The sequence below is a fragment of the Dipodomys spectabilis genome, unplaced genomic scaffold, assembly GCF_019054845.1.
Source record: "Dipodomys spectabilis isolate Male_0828 unplaced genomic scaffold, ASM1905484v1 ptg000004l, whole genome shotgun sequence".
Classification (NCBI taxonomy): domain Eukaryota; kingdom Metazoa; phylum Chordata; class Mammalia; order Rodentia; family Heteromyidae; genus Dipodomys; species Dipodomys spectabilis.
The window spans coordinates 8,251,985-8,270,152 of record NW_024870681.1 but is presented as its reverse complement, the minus strand read 5'-3'; the positions used below and the strand labels follow the sequence as shown (position 1 = coordinate 8,270,152).

Below are 18,168 nucleotides of genomic sequence, written 5' to 3'. Positions count from 1 at the left end.
CTCATATCTAAGTGTAGGCATTTATGGTCTAAAGTAGGGATTTATGGTATAAAGAATCACATATGAAGCCAGGCACCGGTGGCTCACGCCTGTAACCCTAGCTTCTCAGGAGGCTGAGATCTGAGGATCATGGTTTAAAGCCAGCCTGGGCAGGAAAGTCTGTGAGACTCTTATCTCCAATAAACCACTAGAAAACCGAAGTGGCACTGTGGCTCAAGCAGTAGAGCATTTGCCTTGAGCTGAAGAGCTGAGGGATAGTGCCCAAGCCCTGAGTTCAAGCCCCATGGCCAACAACAACAACAAAAAGAATCACATATGAAGTAAAAATGCTGCAGTAGAAAAGGGTGAATCAGCTGGGTAAGACTTGGTAAGCAGGTGATGTGAGCTGGACCAGTAGCCTTCCCTGACTTAGTTGTAGCATAACTTGCTCATCCTTATGCAGTATTCTACCTCACTTGTGGTTCTGCCATCCATGAGGCTTCATGGCTACACCAGGTGCTTCTGTTCTCTGCCACAGCTGGTCCAATATATTGCACATGCCACTGTTATGGTCAACAGAATCTCTAAGGGGTTCTGTTAGACTACTCTAATAAACCACCTCCCACAGTAAACCCAGCTACTTTTGGAAGAGCCCTAGCTGTCTTGTGCTAAGCATGCCATTAAATAGTGCCATATGTGCATTTTATTTTACTTTGTATTATTTTGTTAAGACAGAATCTTTCTACGTAGCCTGGGTTGGCCTTCCAATCTTCCTGCCTCAGACTTCCCAGGGCTGGGAGTAGAAGAATGCATCACTATGCCTGGCAACACTGTCTCTTTAATTTTCACACAAGTCCAAGAGTCGGGTGTTGATTCTCTTCTCTGTCTCATTTTACAAGTGAGAAAACTGAGGTTTGCAGAAGCAAAGGACCTTTCAGATATGCTCTTTTAAGCACTATACTAGAACCCCCAACAGCTGATGTTCTTACCAGTGGTACCAGAACTGGTAAAGATGTTTGATGAGAAAGTGAAGCTCAGTGGGAAAGTATTTCACTGAGCAAGGGTGGGAGCAGAACCTGCCCCCCGTCTCTCTCTCTTCGTGGGTCATGGGGCTTGAACTCTGGGCCTGGGAGCTGCCCCTGTACTCTTCAACTCAAAGCGAGTGCTCTACTGCTTGAGCCACAGTGCCACTCCGGTTTTCTAGTGGTTAATTGGAAATACGAGTCTCATGGACTTTCCTGCCCGGGCTGGCTTTGACCATGATCCTCAGATCTCAGCCTCCTGAGTAGCTAGGATTATAGGCATGAGCCACAGCACCTGGATTGGAACCTGTCTCTTGACATCAGGCCAAGTACATAGACCTTGGCACACCAACTTCTTGGTTTAGTTGCCTATCTGCCAGTGACAACCCAGCAAATTCCACTAGGAATTACCCCTACCTCTCCGCCCACCAAGCAGGGTATGAGTTGACAGGATGGTAAAGTAGCCCTCCTACCTTTCCAGCACCACTCTCTCCACTGACCACAATGGACTGGTTGACTGGCTCAATCAGGCTCTTGACATTTCTATAGCTCTGTTCTCCCACAGTAAAGATGTGGGGCTTCAGTTTCTGAAACATCAAGGAGTGAAATGTACATAAGGGAACACAAATTTTCAATTTGACTCAGTGAAGGCTGAGATGGATAGTTTGCCAAGAGCAGTCAGTGCCAGCATGCTCCTCCAGAAGAATTTACTGAATTGAACAGTGTTAGGCCCAAGTATGAAATTCCTATGGTGGATTTATCTACTTGTATTGTTTCAGCCTAGAAGCAATGCTGACGCAGAGCACTCTGTGACCTTAACTTTATGTCCTCTTCCTCTTCATTTTTTTGTCGGCTATGGGGCTTGAACTCAGGGCTTAGGTGCTGTCGCTGAGCTTTTTTGGTCAACACTAGTGCTCTACCACTTTGAGCCACAGCTCCACTTCTGGTTTTCTGGTGGTTAATTGGACATAAGAGTCTCATGGACTTTCCTGACCAGGCTGGTTTTGAACTGCAATCCTCAGATCTCAGACTCCTGAGAGGCTAGGATTACAGGCATGAACCACCAACACCTGGCTTTTCTTCTTCTTTTGTCTTCTTTTCTTTCTTCTTTACCTTTTGGTGGAACTGGGGTTTGAATTCAGGAACTCACACTTACTAGGCAGCTGTTCTACTACCTGAGCCATGCCCTTAGACCTTTTATTTTTCTTTATTGTCTTATTCTGCTGATTGTTATTTTATGTTTTCATACTTTGCAATTTGCAAGAAAAAAACACAAATGAAAAAACTTTTGTAAGTTGTTGCCTAAGAAGTTTGTGCACTAGTTAAATAATTAGCCTTATTTAAAGATGAGTTGCTGGGTGCCACCTGTAATCTTAGCTACTTAGGAGGCTGAGATCTGAGGATTGCAGTTTGAAGCTGGGCAGGAAAGTCCCTGAGACACTATTCTCCAATAAACTATTCAGAAAAAGCCAGAGGTAGTGCTATGGCTCAAGTGGTAGAGTGCTAGCCTTGAGTACAAAGAGGCTCAGGAACAGCTTGCAGGACCTGAGTTCAAGCCCCAGGAACTGGCATAAATAAATGAATAAAGGTAAGTTATCGGGAAAGGGGGGAGTGTAGTTGTGGAGGTGGGAGGGAAGGGATGGTAGGGGAAAAACAAAGGAGGAGGCAACAAAGCTTGATAAGAAATGTACTCATTACCTTGCTCATGTAATGGTAACCCTTCTGTACAGTATTTTCACAATAAAAAAACTTTTTTTTTTTTTTAAAAGGTAAGCTATCCAGGACTAGGAGCATGGCTCAAATGGTGGACCCCTTGTCTAGTAAATGTGAGGCCCTGAATCCAAATCCCTGTACCACAAAGAAAAAAAATGGAGTTATCTGAGTTTCACAAGAATTAAATAACCTTCCAAGAATATCCATTGACTTGAATTCTAAAACTACTGTTGCCTTTTTTTTTTTTTTTGGTTGCCATTCCTGAGGCTTGAACTCTGGCCTAGGCCCTGTCCCTGAGCTTTTGTGCTGAAGGCTAGCATTCTACCATTTGAGCCACAGTTTGTCTTCCACCTTTTTTTTTTTTCCGGCAGCTAATTGGAGATAAAGAGTTTTCACTGCTGAGATCTGTTGGCTAATGCCTGTAAACTTACCTACTCAGGAGGCTGAGACCTGAGGATTGCAGTTCAAAGCCAGCCTGGGCAAAAAAGTCTGAGACTCTTATTTCCAACTGACCACCAAAAATCCAGAAGTGGGGCTATAACTCAAAATGGCAGAGTGCTAGCCTTGAGCAAATGAGCTTGGGGACAGTGCCCAGGCCCTGAGTTCAAGCCCCAGGACAAAAAAAAAAAAAGCCATACAGACTTTCCTGCCCAGGTTGTAATCTTCAGATCTCAGCTTCCTGAGAAGCTGGGTCACTGGCACCCATATAAAAACCACTATTCTTTTTTTTTTTTTTTTTTTTTTGGCCAGTCCTTGTTATTTTTTCTTTTTGCCAGTCTTTTTGGGGCTTGAAGTCAAGGCCTAGGCACTGTCCCTGAGCTTCTTTTGCTTAAGGCTAGCACTCTACTACTTGAGCCACAGCACTACTTCCAATTTTTCTGTTTATGTGGTACTGAGGAATCAAACCCAGCATTTCGATCATGCTAGACAAGCACTCTACCACTGAGCCATAATCCCAGCCCCAAAGCTACTATTCTTTATTTTGATAAATATTGTCTTCATTGTGCCAGTTATCAAGCTGGGCACTGGAGAAACAAAGGGGACCATGATGTAGCTTTGCCTTTGAGATAGCAGACAATTGGTCAGATAGGAGTTTTCAATACAAACTTCTTTTGATTCCACTTGGACACTTCCCCATGCATGCATTTCTGGAGGAGAAGGCAATTTGCATGAGCCCTCACCAGCCTGGCTAGTAATGACCACTTAACTCTTCCTGAGGGAGTAGGAACCCCTTTAAGTATAAGAGCTGTTTCTCTGTATCTGCCCTTGTCTCTGCCAGTTCTCCTCTCAGGGCTGTAAACAAAGCCTCTGTTTTCTCTGAACCCACTCCCAGAGTAATTACATTCCCAGTGGGATCTTCTCACAGTTCTACTTCCACTCAGATGAAGCAGGAAGGTATTCTATCTCACTGCTGTGGTACTTCAGGCCCTATACAAACAGCCCGACTGTTCTTTCTTTTCTTTTTTTTTTTTGGGTCCGGTCGTGGGGCTTGAACTCTGGGCCTGGGCGCTGTCCCTCAGCTCTTCAGCTCAAGGCTAGCACTCTACCTCTTGAGCCACAGCGTCACTTCCGGCTTTTTACTTTTTGCTTATGTGGTGCTGAGGAATTGAACCCAGGGCCTCATGCATGGAAGGCAAGCGCTCTACCACTGAGCCACCTTCCCAGCCCCCAACTATTCTTTCTACCCTCACTCATTGCCCCTTTCCCCACAGCCTCCCATCTTACAAGTGTGCTCTTTAAGCACTTTCACTACAACCAATTATGTTTCTACCTAAGCCATCATCTCTAATTCATCAAATAATTTATTCTCAGTAAAGATGAACATATGGAGACGATTATGTGCAAGATAATAATTTTTAAAAGGTAGTTATTAAATGTATAAATATACGTTTGCAAATTCTTTCCTATTAATACAATTACAATTATGGGGGGAAAGTCCTTTGTTTTCTATGTCCCTCTTTTAGATTCCAATCTCAGTCAAATAAATGTTTACTTAGTTACTTTTTGTGCTTTCTGTTCTGAACGTGTTCAAATTTCTGAGAGGTTTTGTTGGGCAGGGCCATGGGCTCACCAATCTCTGCATGACTATGGCTGATGAGTAGGTAGGTAAGAATGGTTAAACTGTAGGGAGGACACAGGAAACAGCTAGGCCTTACCTGAGGCTGTGATGCAGCATGGTATTCTCTCATTAGCTCTGGTGTGTAGAGTGGAGGGACAGGCTTGAAGGGGTTCAGAGCTACCAGGGTGCAGCCAGCATTAGTGTAGAACTTGTCTGCCATGTACCGGGCCTGCAGGCACCTCAGGACTGAGGCAAAGATGCCTTTAGCAAAGACTGCTCAAAATGCAGACACAACCACACACACAGACATACACCTGGTGAACACCTCTCCCTCTATAATTATCAAGTGCCATTAGATCTCAGCAGCTCCCCAATGAATAGATACAAGATCTAATTAAGATGAGACCCAAATCTGGAGCAAAGCCTACCCTGGGGAGCCCTGGTACAGTTGTCAGGCTCGCTGGGCCAGAGCCAGGTTAGGAGTCTTGCCAGCTTGGTCTGAACTGGGAAAGCTGTGTGGGATTCTCTGCTCACACATCCACCCTTTTGGAGATAGCACATAGAAAGAGGGAAGCTCATACCTGTCTCCAGTGACACAGGATTCACCTTGGTGAGGTCATCTAGCTGGTGCAATGGGGTATCACCACCCAAGAACTCCTGCAGGCCTTCTCTGAGGAATGGCAGGTTTTGGGCAACAGAGCCTGAACTGTGGCCATTTACCTGAGAAGAGGACAACACAAAGATATGAGAGCTGGAATTCAGACTGGCTATCAGGTAATTAAAGGCAGATCCTGCACAGTAGAAAGAATGGCTGTGTGAGATCCAGGTATTCAGTACTGATCTGTACTACCCTATGAGCCTCAATAATTGACTTAACTTTTCTGAACCACAACTTACATGTTTGTAAGTAAAGGAAAAGAAACTGGGTATTGGGAAGAAAAGATGTAAAAAAAATTTAGTCAGGCCATTGCATACAGTACGTATTCAATAAGTGCTTTCACATCTCCTCTGTCAATAGTTACAGGCCAATCAACATCCAAGTTACCAGCCTTACTGGACCTGGTAGAAGTGGAGTCCAGAGAGAAGCATTAAAAAAAATTGACTCTTCTAATTATGAAATAATATGTTGAGATGGGGCTGGGAAGGTGGCTCAGTGGTAGGGCGCTTGCCTTGCATGCCTGAGGCCCTGGGTTCGATTCCTCAGCACCACATAAGCAAAAAGAAAAAAGCTGGCCGGGCACTGGTGGCTCACGCCTGTAATCCTAGCTACTCAGGAGGCTGAGATCTGAGGATCGCGGTTCAAAGCCAGCCCGGGCAGGAGAGACCGTTAGACTCCTATCTCCAATAAACCACCAGAAAACCGGAAGTGGCGCTGTAGCTCAAGTGGTAGAGCGCTCGCCTTGAGCTGAAGAGCTGAGGGACAGTGCCCAGGCCCAGAGTTTAAGCCTCACGACCGACAAAAAAAAAAAAAAGAAAAAGAAAAAAGAAAAAAGCCGGAAGTGGCGCTGTGGCTCAAGTGGTAGAGCGCTAGCCTTGAGCTGAAGAGCTGAGGGACAGCGCCCAGGCCCAGAGTTCAGGCCCCAAGGTCAGACCCCCCGCCCCATCCCCCAAAAAATGTTGAGGGTCTTGTCTCAGCCGAGTGCCAGTGGCTCAAGCCTATAATCCTTGCTACTCAGGAAGCTGAGATCTGAGGATCGTGGTTCAAAACCAACCCGGGCAGCAAAGTCCATAAGACTCTTATCTCCAATAAAAACCACTCAGAAAACCAGAAGTGGGGCAGTGGCTCAAGTGGTAGAGCAGTAGCCTTGAGCTGAAGAGCTGAGGGACAGCATTCAGGCCCAGAGTTCAAGTCCCATGATCAAAAAAAAAGGGTCTCACAGACTGTCCTGCCTGGCCTAGGTTTGAACTGTGATCCCAGATCCCAGATCCTGAGTGGCTAAGATTACAGGCATGAACCACCAGCACCTGGCTGTGAGACTCTTATCCAATAAACCACTCAGAAAATGCCAGGAATGGGTGGCACTGTGGCTCAATTGGTAGAGTGCTAGACTTGAGTACAAAGAGATTCAGTGCCCAGGCCCTGAATTGAAGCCCCAGGACTGGCAAAAACAAAAAACTATGCATGTCTTAAGTCTGCAATTCTGCTTCTCAAAAATGATCTACATGAAGGCCCTAAGAATGTCTGTAAGTTCAGCGCTGGTTGTTCATGCTTGTAATCCTAACTACTCAGGAAGTTGATATCTAAGGATCAAAATTTGAAGCTAGCTCAAGCAGGAAAGTCCAATTAAGCACCAAAAAAGCTGGAAATGGAGCTGTAGCTCTAGTGAGTGCTACCCTTGAGCAAAAAAGCTTAGGGACAGTGCCCAGGCACTGCTGAGTTCAAGCCCCAGGACTGGAACAGAGAGAGAGAGGAGAGAGAGAGAGAGAGAGAGAGAGAGAGAGAGAGAGAGAGAGAGAGAGAGAGAGAGAGAGAGAATTGAGAACAAGTTATTTTGTTTTTTGGTATAACTGAGATTTGAATTCAGGGCCTATGCTTGCTATCACTTGAGTCATGCCTCTAGCTGGGTAATATGAGTTTAATGTTGCTTTTTCTTATCTTTACTTTCCAAATGTCTGATAATAAACGTGAGTTTGAACCAGTCATTTAACCTTTCTGAGCCTTATTTCCAGAATACTGTATTTCTCATGGAGATGCTAGGAAGATTAGTTAAAATTACACAGAGCACAGTGCCTGCTATATATAGCATGGATTCAATTCAGGGTAGTAACTAGTATAGTTATGGGAAATGTTACTTTTATTATAGGATTAAAGAATAATTTATTATAAGAATAAAGAATAAAGGTAAATACAAAAAACCCAGAGTAGACAACTGCTCTCTCTGCTTCTCTCTAGCCTTCAAGACTATGTCATGAACCAAAGAGCAGGAAGGTCTAGTGGCAATATCTAGCATAGTTCTTTTGATGCTAGCAGTTTCCACATTTGATTATCCTGTTGAGTTTTAGGTACTTGTCTATGTAAGTCTCCAATAGACTAGAAATTCCTGAAGGCAATTTAACATCTGCTTCTCAGTATGAGGCAACACTTTGTTCAAGTAAATTTCAGCAAATGCATACCAGTGTTTTCTCTAGAGCAGAATCTATATATGATGGATTATATAGGTTTGAAGTAGAACTCTGGGGTGAAGGTGATTTGGAATACTACAGGTCAGGGGTGACAGTAGCCTTGCAGAGAGACAAGAGCCTGAAATAAGGCAGCTTTCATGCATTCCATGATCCATTCATCATAATCCTTCTGTACCATATGGATCAATTCCTGCAGTTTTGCACAGAATGATTGCTTTGCCTAGACTACTTATTTTTCTTCTCCACTAGTCCAATTTCTTTTTTCTTTTTTTTGGTCATGGGGTTTGAACTCTGGGCCTGGGGCATTGTCCCTTAAATCTTCAGTACAAGGCGAGAGCTCTACCACTTGAGCCACAGCACCACTTCTAGTTTTCTGGTGGTTAACTGGAGATAAGAGTCTTCACAGACTTTCCTGCCTGGGCTGGCTTTGAACTGCAATCCTCAGATCTCAGCCTCCTGAGTAGCTAAGTATACAGGCGTGAGCACCATTGGGGGACCAGCATTTCAATCTTTAAGGCTCATTTTCAAAGAGCACTCCTTTTTGGACACCCAGGCTTTCACTGTACACCTGGCAGGGACATCTCTTAGGCTTTACTCTCTGTAAGATCACCAAAATGTCTGACGGATTCCCTCACTTATTCCACCTCACATAGTCAAGGAAAAGAATTTAAGATCACAATAGAAGGGGTTCAGTTAGATACCAAGAACACTGGAGTGGCTTTCAAAAGGGAAGGAAGACCTTTAAGGGGCCTTTCCTGTCTTTCTAGTTAAAAGCACTAGGATCTTCATTCAGGAAAGCAAATGATAATAAAATGCCGCAGGTGCTTAAGGCCTGGGTTATGTAAAGTTGGTTTTACCTGCTGGAGCATCCTGCTTCAGTGTGGTCAGTCAGGGTTCTGGATTGCTGGTACTAAGAGTGCTATCTACCTGGTCAGGGCCATGGATCAGGTCTGGAGGAGTCTCAAAACAGTCATCCTAGAGCCTGCAGAATGGCAGAGAAGAAAAGGACTATACACAGGTGATGGCTTTTCCAGATGATTCACTCACTCTTACTCCTCCCATCAAGCAGGAGAGACCAAAATGAACAGGACAGAGCATGAGTCTGTCCTTTCCCTTGCTAATTAGGGAACAGGAGAAATTTAGATGAAGAGCTTCCAGAGATTCCCTGGGTTACAGTAAAACACTGGGGCCAGTTTTATTACAGTTTTGAGATTTGGGGTGTGGCAGGGCTATAAGTCTTCTGGGTCAGTATGTCATGGAGGATGAAGAAAGTGAGCAGACACATAACTTTGTGGCTCATCCTCTCCAACAGATGGAAATATTCCCTTTCAGTGTAGTTAGTAGTTGTGGAAAGGGGGCTGGGCTGGAGTCAACTCTTGATGTTCCAGGGAAGTTTTTGTGTGGGAGGGAAATCATGGCTTAAGTCATTTGTTGCCTTTATAATCTTGGGAAAGCCTTTTCACATACTTTAGTTCTCACCTTGAAAGCTAGGACACTTAAATCTACCTCACAAAGTGCTTGTAAAGGTCAACAGGGTTATGGTTTGAAAGTGCAAACCTAAATATTCACTGAAGATGAGTATTGTTAGCGCTACAACAAAGGGTTGATCATTTACATAAGGATATTAATTAGGTGGAACAGTCAGTCCAGTGTCAATTCCAGGAAGGTGAGATTCAAGGAAGGGGAATCCATCTGAAAGAGAGGATGCTGTGAGGCCTGGACCAATCTGAAAAATAGTAAGTCATCCTCAACACTTCCCTTAGCAAGAAGAGTTGAGAACGAGGAGTAAATGGATTAACTTTGATGAAGAGTTAATTCTTGAGGCTCTTGATACTTCTAGTCTTCAAGAAACTTAAGGATAGGGACTTGCATAGAAATTGGAAATTTCTGACAGAAGATAGCGTTAGGACTGTTGCCTGGACACTGTCTTATCCAAGGAAAAACCATGAAGAGATCTCTGGAGATTTAAGGAGAATAAACCTCCCTCAATTGGAGGGAGTCCATTGAGAACCATAACAAGGTGTTAAGTTAGATTCTAGGTTCACCTTCTTATACACAGATCACAAGAGCTCTAAGTTTAAGGATTTGTGTATGTGTGTGTATGCACATTTGTGTGTGTTCAGGCTTGAACTCAGGGTCTGACACTGTTCCTTACTGTTCCTTAGCTCAAGGCTGGTTCTCACCACTTGAGCTATATCTCTATTTCTGGCTTTTTGCTGGTTAATTGGAGCTAAAAGTCTCATGTACTTTCTGTACTTTCTGTATATACTTGCTTCCTCAGACCTCAGCCTCCTGAGTGGTTAGGATTACAGGAGTGAGCCCTTACTTTTTATGCATTTACAAAATGGAGTAATAATCAGACCTCATAGTGCTAAATTAAGGCTTAAATGGGCTAGTACCTGAGAGTGCTTAGCAAATGTTAGTTATTATACAACGCAGCGTCAGCTCCGGCTGAAGTCAAGTCAGCTCAGAGTGGTTTTCTTCAGCTCCTGCTCCGTCTTTTCGCGATTACCACTAAGAATTTCTGGAAAGGGTGTGACGACAGTAAGAAGAGAGTAATGAATAGGTGGAACACCCAGTCAAGGCAAGTGGCAACCTGATCACCAGCTCCTCCTCCCCCCTCTTAGCCTTACTCTTGACTGGAAGCACTGTTGGCATAAGACTGGAGGAAGGGCTGGGTAAGGGTCCCAAAAGCCCAGCTGACTCCACCCCAGGTTCCTGGCGGGAACTGGGGCTCCTTTTGAGTGACAAGCCTGCGGTGCCCAGAGCTGGGATGCCGCTCCGGAAGCACCTGGCACAGGCAGCATATGCCCTTCCCAGGAAGGTGGACATGACCCCAGACAAGGACACGGTTGCTTGGTGCCTCTCGGGGCCAGCCACCTCCTCCTTGGTTACAGGGTTGGGCTGAGAGGGATGAATGAACGTCGGACCCACTCTGTTGGCCGAAATCTCCTAGCCCGGGCCCCCTGATCGCAAAGTGAAGGGTGACCGTGAAAGGTCCTTGTTCTGGGCAAGGACTGTGAACTGGGCGACCTCCTTCAGAGACATGTGAAGGTCAAAAGAAAAAGGGGGGAAAAAAGGAAAAAGGAAAGAGAAAGGCCGATTGAGGAGAAAGATATCTCCTTCTACCTTAGCGCTGCCGGCAAACTGGCCTCCCTGCCCCGACGGGGCCGTGCAGGGCTTCGGTTCTGCGCTGGGGGTGTCACTCACAGGTCCCACGGGGCAAGAGCAGCCGGGCGTGCAGTTCCGGCCGGGGACGGCTGGAAGGATGGGTGGGCCGATGGATGGAGGCGGCGGGAAGAGCCTGAGAGCGGAGGGAAGAGACGGGGCTGGAGCAAGCGGGGAGGAGGGCGAGCAGGACCGCTGGATTGAGCCCGGCCGGCCGAGGCTCGGGCTAAGTGGACAGGCGCCAGCCGGCTCCTCCCCTGGGGCGGGGCGCGCACGGCCGGCGCGGGGCGCACGTGGCCGCCGCGGACGCCGGGCCGGGCCAGGCCAGGCCGGGGCTCTGCATTGGGCTGGGGTAGTTTGAGACGCTGGGGTAAGTGGCAGTGTTCCGGCCCCCGGTGTTCCTGGGGAACAAGCGCGGGAGGCAGATTCTTGGGGCCCCGGGCGCACCCAGGGCTCGTGGGGTGGTCGCCGTGGCCGAGTCTTGCGCGGGCCCCTCGGGCCCCTTTATCTCCACAAGGCCTCACCGTGGGGTCGTAGGCGCGACCGGGGTGGGGGGGGCACGTCACGCGCCTTTCCCGCTCCGGAAGCCTCTTTCACGAATGGGTCTACGGCTACTACCTTAGAGGTTCTGGGCCGGACCAGCCGACCTAGAGAAAGAAAAGCCGTCGGAGCCTGAGGCAGAGGGGTGGGGAGAGGCGCCATCGCGGGCGGGGTCGCGCGGGAACCCCTGACCCGGAAGAACATGCTGCGCCGCTGCCGGCCGGAAGCGCTTCTCGAGAGACGGAAGCGGCGGCCCCCGCCGGTAAGGTGGAGACCCGGTCTGCCAGGTCCGCGCGGATGTCCTCCATTCAGGGGCGCCCGTACGGTCCTGGACCGGTGTGGCGAAGGTGATGGCGTGTCAGGAAAAAGGACAACCGACTCAGGCTGCTTCCAGTGAGAGAGAGTTACTGGGCCCAAATCGGTCATTCCCGTTTGACACACCGATGGGTTCTTGCAGCGGGCCACTTTTCAGACGTTGATTCGTGACTGAGAGGTGTTTTACACCTTCTTTTTTGTTTGTAAAGGCTACAAGCGCTGGTATGTGCCGTGTATGCTATCCATCCATTCATTCTGTTAACCTGATAATGAGGGAAGTAAAGGTGTGGGCCTCAGCCCACAGAACAGAAACCAAGGACCCACGCTTCAAATCGTGCTGAAAGCTTCTCTCTCTCCCCTCCTGGGTTTTGATTTAGTCCTTTGTATCATGTATCCCATTCTCTTTTATGTAGCCAAGTGCACCAGTGGCTCATGCCTATAAGTCCTCCTTATTCAGTAGGCCGAGACTTGAAAATCGAGGCTCAAAGCCAGCCTGGGCAGAAAAGTATGATACTCTTTATCTCCAATTAATCACCAAAAAGTGGGAAGTGGAGCTGTGGTTCAAGTGGTAGAGCTTCCACCCTTAAGCAAAAAACTTTCAGGGCAGTGTGCAAGCCCTGAGTTAAAGCCCAAGTACCACAGCACTTAAAGTTTTTCATGACATGACACACACAGTACGGTGCTGTAGTAGAAATTCCTATCTGAGGGCTGGGAAGGTAGCTCAGTGGTAGAGCGCTTGCCTTGCATGCCTGAGGCCCTGGGTTCGATTCCTCAGCATCACATAAGCAAGAAGAAAAAAGCTGGAAGTGGCATTGTGGCTGAAGTGGTAGAGCGCTAGCCTTGAGCTGAAGAGCTGAGGGACAGCGCCCAGGCCCAGAGTTCAGGCCTCACGGCTGGACTCCCCTGCCCCTCCCCCCAAAAAAATTCTTATCTGACTGCAGTGTCATTCTCAAGGTCTAGATCCCAAATAAACCTTCATAAGTTTGCCTTTTACTGAAAATAGGCAGGCCAGGCGCCAGTGGCTCACACCTGTAATCCTAGCTACTCAGGAGGCTGAGATCTGAGGACCATGGTTCAAAGCCAGCTTGGGCAAGAAAGGCTGTGAAACTCTTTTACCTCCAATAAACCACCAGGAAACTGAATGTGGCACTGTGGCTCAGGTGATAGAGTGCTAGCCTTTAGCTGAAGACAGCCTTAGGCCCAAAGTTCAAACTCCATGACTGAAAAAAAAAGAGAGAGAGAAAATAGGCAAAGAACTTCCTGTCAGAGGCTGAGATCTGAGGATTGAGATTTGAAGCCATCTCAATAGCAAAGACTGTGAGACAGTTTTGTCTGTCCTGAGGATTGAATTCTGGGCCTCGGCATTGTCCTTGAGCTCCTCCTTTTTTTTGCCAGTCCTGGGGCTTGAACTTGGGGCCTAGGCACTGTCCCTGAGCTTGTTTTGCTCAAGGCTAGCATTTTACCACTTGAGCCCCAGTGCCACTTAAGGCTTTTTCTGTTTATGTGGTGCTGAGGAATTGAACCCAGGGCTTCATGAATGCTAGGCAAGCACTCTACCACTAAGCCACATTTCTAGCCCATCCAGTTTTGTGTGTGTGTGTGTGTCTGTCTGTCTGTGTCTCTGTATCTGTGTAAGAGATTGAGAGAGAGTGTGTGTGATTTAATTAGAGATTAGAGTCTTGCTGAGCCCCATTGGCTCACACCTGTAATCCTAGCTACTAAGGAGGCTGAGATCTGAGGTCATGGTTCAAAGCCAGCCCGGGCAGGAAAAGCCTGTGAGACTCTTATCTCTAATAAACCAGCAGAAGCTCAAGTGGTAGAGCGCTTGCCTTGAGCTGAAGAGCTGAGGGACAGCGCCCAGGCCCAGTGTTCAAACCCCATGACCGACCCAAAAAAAAAAAAAAAGTCTCACAGACTTTCCTGACCAGGCTGACTTCAAATTGCAATCCTGATCTCAGACTCCTGAGTAGCTAGGATTACAGTCTTGAGCCACCAGCACTAGTTTGTGAGACTTCTTTTTTTCTTTCTGGTGCTCTGGCCCTGCTTACTGTCCCTGAATTCTTTTTGCTCAAGGCTAGCACTTTACTACTTGAGCAACAGTGCAGTTCCAGCTTTTTCTGTGATATAATTGGAGATAAGAGTCTCACAGATTTTTCTGCCTGCACTGACTTCAAACTAGGATCCTCAGATCTCAGCCTCCTGAGTAACAGGGATTACAGGCATAAGCGACCAGCACCGGGCTAATGAGACTCTTATCTCCACTAAACTACAAAAACAAAACAAAACAAAAAAACCTAGAAGTAGAACTGTGGCTCTGGTGGTAGAATGCTAACTTTGAGCAACAGAAGCTCAAGGACAGTGCCCAAGCCCTGGAGGCCCTGATTTCAAGCTCTAGGACCTGCACACACACATACACAAATAAAGTTTCCTGCCAGGAATTTCATATTTTTGCCCACCCTGCTGAATCAGTGTCAGCTTCTCTGCACAATTCAAGGAAGGAGAATCACAAGGTCTAGTTGGTTCTGCCCCTAATTTGAAGTCACTAAAGCTTAAAGTTAGTTCTGTTCTGAAACTTAAAAATAAGAGTGCCGGGTGCTGGTGGCTTATACCTGTTATCCTAGCTACTCAGGAGGCTAAGATCTGAGGATCAAGGTTCAAAGCCAGCCTGGGCAGGAAAGGCTGTGAGACTCTTATTTCCAATAAGCTACCAGAAAACTGGAAGTGGCTCTGTTGCTTAAGTGGTAAAGCGCTTGCGTTGTACTGAAGAGCTTAGGGACAATGCTCCAGGCCCAGCGTTCAAACCCCATCACTGAAAAAAAAGTAAAGTCAAGTCAGATGCATACATAGACCAACTCCAAAAGAATGGTATTTACTACAAATCCATTTCTCTGCTCTTGTTTTCACAGGAAGAAAAAAAAATGTCTCAAAAGCAGATGAAGGAAGCTTTTGTCAGTAATCTCAATGGAACTAGTGTACTGGAATTAACATTGGGCTTGAGCTTTCCTGCATTCTGTATCCTGTGCAGAGGTCTCCTGATTATTTTTTTACATCATTTGTGTTCTTTCTCACATACCTGGAGAACTCAATTCCTCATTGACTTGGTTGTCCTAGTATTTCCCATGATGTTCACTCTTACAATTATGGCTTCATTTATCAGCTTTAATTATCTCATTGCACTCATCTGTGGAACAGGGCTGTTCTATCAAATATACCAGAGGAGGACATGCTGTGCCAGAGTCCCTTTCCAGAAAATCTTTGAAAAGTTCTTGAAAATTAGCCTTGAATCAGAATATACTCCAGCCATCTCCTGTTACCGTGTAGTTAACAGTGTATTTACTGCTATTGCTATTTTGGCTGTGGACTTTCCAATTTTCCCCAGAAGATTTGCTAAAACTGAGCTCTATGGGACAGGGGCAATGGATTTTGGAGTAGGTGGCTTTGTGTTTGGGTCTGCAATGATTTGTCCAGAGGTCAGAAGAAAATATGTGGAAGGGTCCAGGCTTAATTATCTTAGAAAATCATTGTACTCTGTTTGGCCATTAGTCTTCCTAGGAATAGGACGATTAGTCATTATAAAATCCATAGGCTATCAGGAACATTTAACCGAGTATGGCGTTCACTGGAACTTTTTCTTTACTATAATAGTTGTGAAATTGATAACATCACTGCTTCTCATTATTTTCCCGATAAATATATCCTGGATTGTGGCTGTCAGCATTACTGTGTTATACCAGGTATTCCTTGAGTTTACTCCACTTAAGAAGTTAATTTTGTATGGCACTGATGGCAGAGGCACAAGAGTTGGTTTGTTCAATGCCAACCGAGAAGGAATAATGTCTACTCTGGGGTATGTAGCAATACATATGGCTGGTGTGCAGACAGGGTTATATGTGCTTAAGAACAGAACATGTATCAAAGAATGGATAAAAGTAACATGTTGTCTTCTGTTGTCAGGAATTAGCCTCTTCATATCTCTTTATATAGTTCAAGTAAATGTAGAAGCAGTATCTCGAAGAATGGCCAATTTAGCCTTTTGTATATGGATACTTGCTTCTAGCCTTATCCTTCTAGTTTGTTTATTATTGAGTGATATCATTTTGAGTTTTGCCAAATTTCTAGTTAAAGGGGCTGTAGTATCATGTTCTTGGAAGATTATCCAATCACCTACAAGTAAGAAGCAATCCAAATCTCCAGTTTCTGAAACTGAGAAAAATGAAGTCAGTCTTTGTTTAATCACAGCTGTGAACAGAAACCAGTTAATTTTTTTCTTGCTATCAAATGTGACAACTGGCCTCATCAACCTTATGGTGGATACATTACACAGCAGTACCTTGTGGGCCTTGTTTGTGCTCAGTTTCTATATGTTTATGAACTGTTTAGTTGTGTATGTACTCAACTTGAAAGGTAAAATTATAAAATTTTGGTGACCAGTAGGAATAGGATGTATGTAGATTGGAACATTATTTTAATGAGGAAGAATAGGTAAATGTAAAAATGTTTTTAGCAATCTAGTTCTAATCATATTTTATTATAAAATCCTCTGTGACAACAACGATGTATCTTAATGTATCTCAACATTATATAACAAAAACCAACAGAGAGAGGAAAGGACATTGTGACTTGTTACAACTATTAAATGCCAGAAATTTAAAAATCTTGTTCACAGTTTTAACACTTCAAGATTGTAGGGTAGGGAGGAGGATTTTTACTTTTTTATTGTATTTTATAGTGTTTACATTAAATCACACTTACATTGGGACATTTCAGTATGAATTGTGGTTTGTCAGTACTTCTCTGTTGTCCGACTTAAATTGTCTTTTGATTAAAGGCTAGGAATAAGAAGCAAGTGTTTGAAACAAAATATTTATGAGGTCAAAAGTAGCTATATGCTCCAAAGAACACATTGAAGCTAGGTACTGGTGGCTCATGCTACTCAAGAGACTGACATCTGAGAATCATAGTTCAAAGCCAGCCTGGGCAGGAAAGTCTTTGAGACTCATCTCCAAAAGTGGAGCTGTGGCTCAAGTGATAGAGTACTAGCTTTGAACAAAAAAGGCTCAGAGGGCTGGGAAGGTGGCTCAGTGGTAGAGCACTTGCCTTGCATGCCTGAGGCCCTGGGTTTGATTCCTCAGCACCACATAGGCAAAAAGAAAAAAGCCGGAAGTGGCGCTGTGGCTCAAGTAATAGAGTGCTAGCCTTGAGCTGAAGAGCTGAAGGACAGCGCCCAGGCTGAGAGTTCAGGCTCCACGACTGGACCCAAAAAACAAAAACAAAAGGCTCAGAGACAGCACCTAGGCTCTGAGTTCAAGCCCCAAAACCTGCACAAAAAAAGCAAACAAGAACGCCTTGCAAATGGAGGGACAGAGGGTGAACAAATGCAGTAGTGGTACTCACTAGACATGTTTAAAATGAACTTGGGTAGGGATGGGAGGGGAAAACTGGAAGAGAGCAAAGGAAGGGGTGACATTGTCCTAAAAGAAATGTATTCTACCTGACTTACGTAACTGTAACCCCTTTGTATTCCATCTTTATTATAATAAAAAAAATTTAATTAGAAAACCCCACTGAATTGGATTAGTTAATTAAGACAATGAAAAGTTTTTTTAGATACATTATATTTTTAATCTTGAGACAAAAATTTTTGCTTTGATATTTATTCAGCCTATTCCAAACTAGGGGTAGAATGATAAAGCACAGCAAGGCATAGTGGTGCATGCCTGGAATCCTTTCACTTGGGAAGCTGAGACAGGAAAACCAACAAATTCTAGGGTAATCCAGTCTATTTTACTACTTGACTTCTTTTTTGTTGTTGTTGTTTGTTTATTTTCCCAGTCCTGGGGCTTGAACTTAAGGGCTTGAACCGTAAGCCTCTCTGTGCTCAAGGCTAGCATTCTACCACTTGAGCCACAGAGCCACTTCTGGCTTTTTCTGTTTTGTGGTACTGAGGAATCAAACCCAGGGCTTTATGCATGGTAGGCAAGCACTCTACCACTAAGCCACATTCCCAGCCCTTGATAGACTTTTTCTAAACAAAAGCCAAACAAACCCCACACATTTCTTAGTATCTTTCTTGGAGAACTTGTAATCTAGAGAGGTAGTCATCGAACTGTTAAGTCATGAAAAAAGATGTCATGAGTGTTAAACTAAGTCTTATCTAATCAAAACTCAAAAAAAATTTCCCCATAGATAATAATCTGATGGATAGGGTGAATGTATGTGTGTATAGAGGATGGGAGAGGAATAACAGTA

The 18,168-nt window shown here is 45.2% G+C and overlaps 2 protein-coding genes across 4 annotated transcripts in view; one reads left to right on the top strand and one right to left on the bottom strand.

Moving 5' to 3' along the window:
• Myo19 (myosin XIX) overlaps positions 1-11,269 on the bottom strand; it is a 34,055-nt gene extending 22,786 nt beyond the window's left edge. Inside the window, exons 1-6 of one of the 2 annotated variants that reach the window (XM_042692973.1) lie at positions 11,026-11,269; positions 10,296-10,420; positions 8,754-8,878; positions 5,355-5,493; positions 4,871-5,019; positions 1,475-1,588 (exon numbers count right to left, since the gene is read on the bottom strand). In XM_042692973.1, the coding sequence (XP_042548907.1) occupies positions 1,475-1,588; positions 4,871-5,019; positions 5,355-5,493; positions 8,754-8,765 (414 nt within the window). In that variant the 5' untranslated portion in view covers positions 8,766-8,878; positions 10,296-10,420; positions 11,026-11,269. The remainder of the gene's footprint in view (positions 1-1,474; positions 1,589-4,870; positions 5,020-5,354; positions 5,494-8,753; positions 8,879-10,295; positions 10,421-11,025) is intronic. The other variant, XM_042692972.1, reaches the window with a different exon arrangement.
• Positions 11,270-11,367: 98 nt separating this feature from the next.
• Positions 11,368-16,678, top strand: Pigw (phosphatidylinositol glycan anchor biosynthesis class W). 2 transcript variants are annotated; one of them, XM_042692103.1, is made up of 2 exons: positions 11,368-11,434; positions 14,826-16,678. In XM_042692103.1, the coding sequence occupies exon 2, from the start codon at positions 14,838-14,840 to the stop codon at positions 16,344-16,346; it is 1,509 nt and encodes a 502-aa protein (XP_042548037.1). In that variant the 5' UTR covers positions 11,368-11,434; positions 14,826-14,837; the 3' UTR covers positions 16,347-16,678. The 2 variants fall into 2 exon arrangements, with proteins under 2 accessions (XP_042548037.1, XP_042548047.1); XM_042692113.1 differs by lacking the exon at positions 11,368-11,434 and adding an exon at positions 11,732-12,141.
• Positions 16,679-18,168: the final 1,490 nt, after the last annotated feature.

Coding starts and splice junctions, on each gene's coding strand:
- Pigw (XM_042692103.1), top strand. CDS start 14,838: ATGTCTCAAAAGCAGATGAAGGAAGCTTTTGTCAGTAATCTCAATGGA.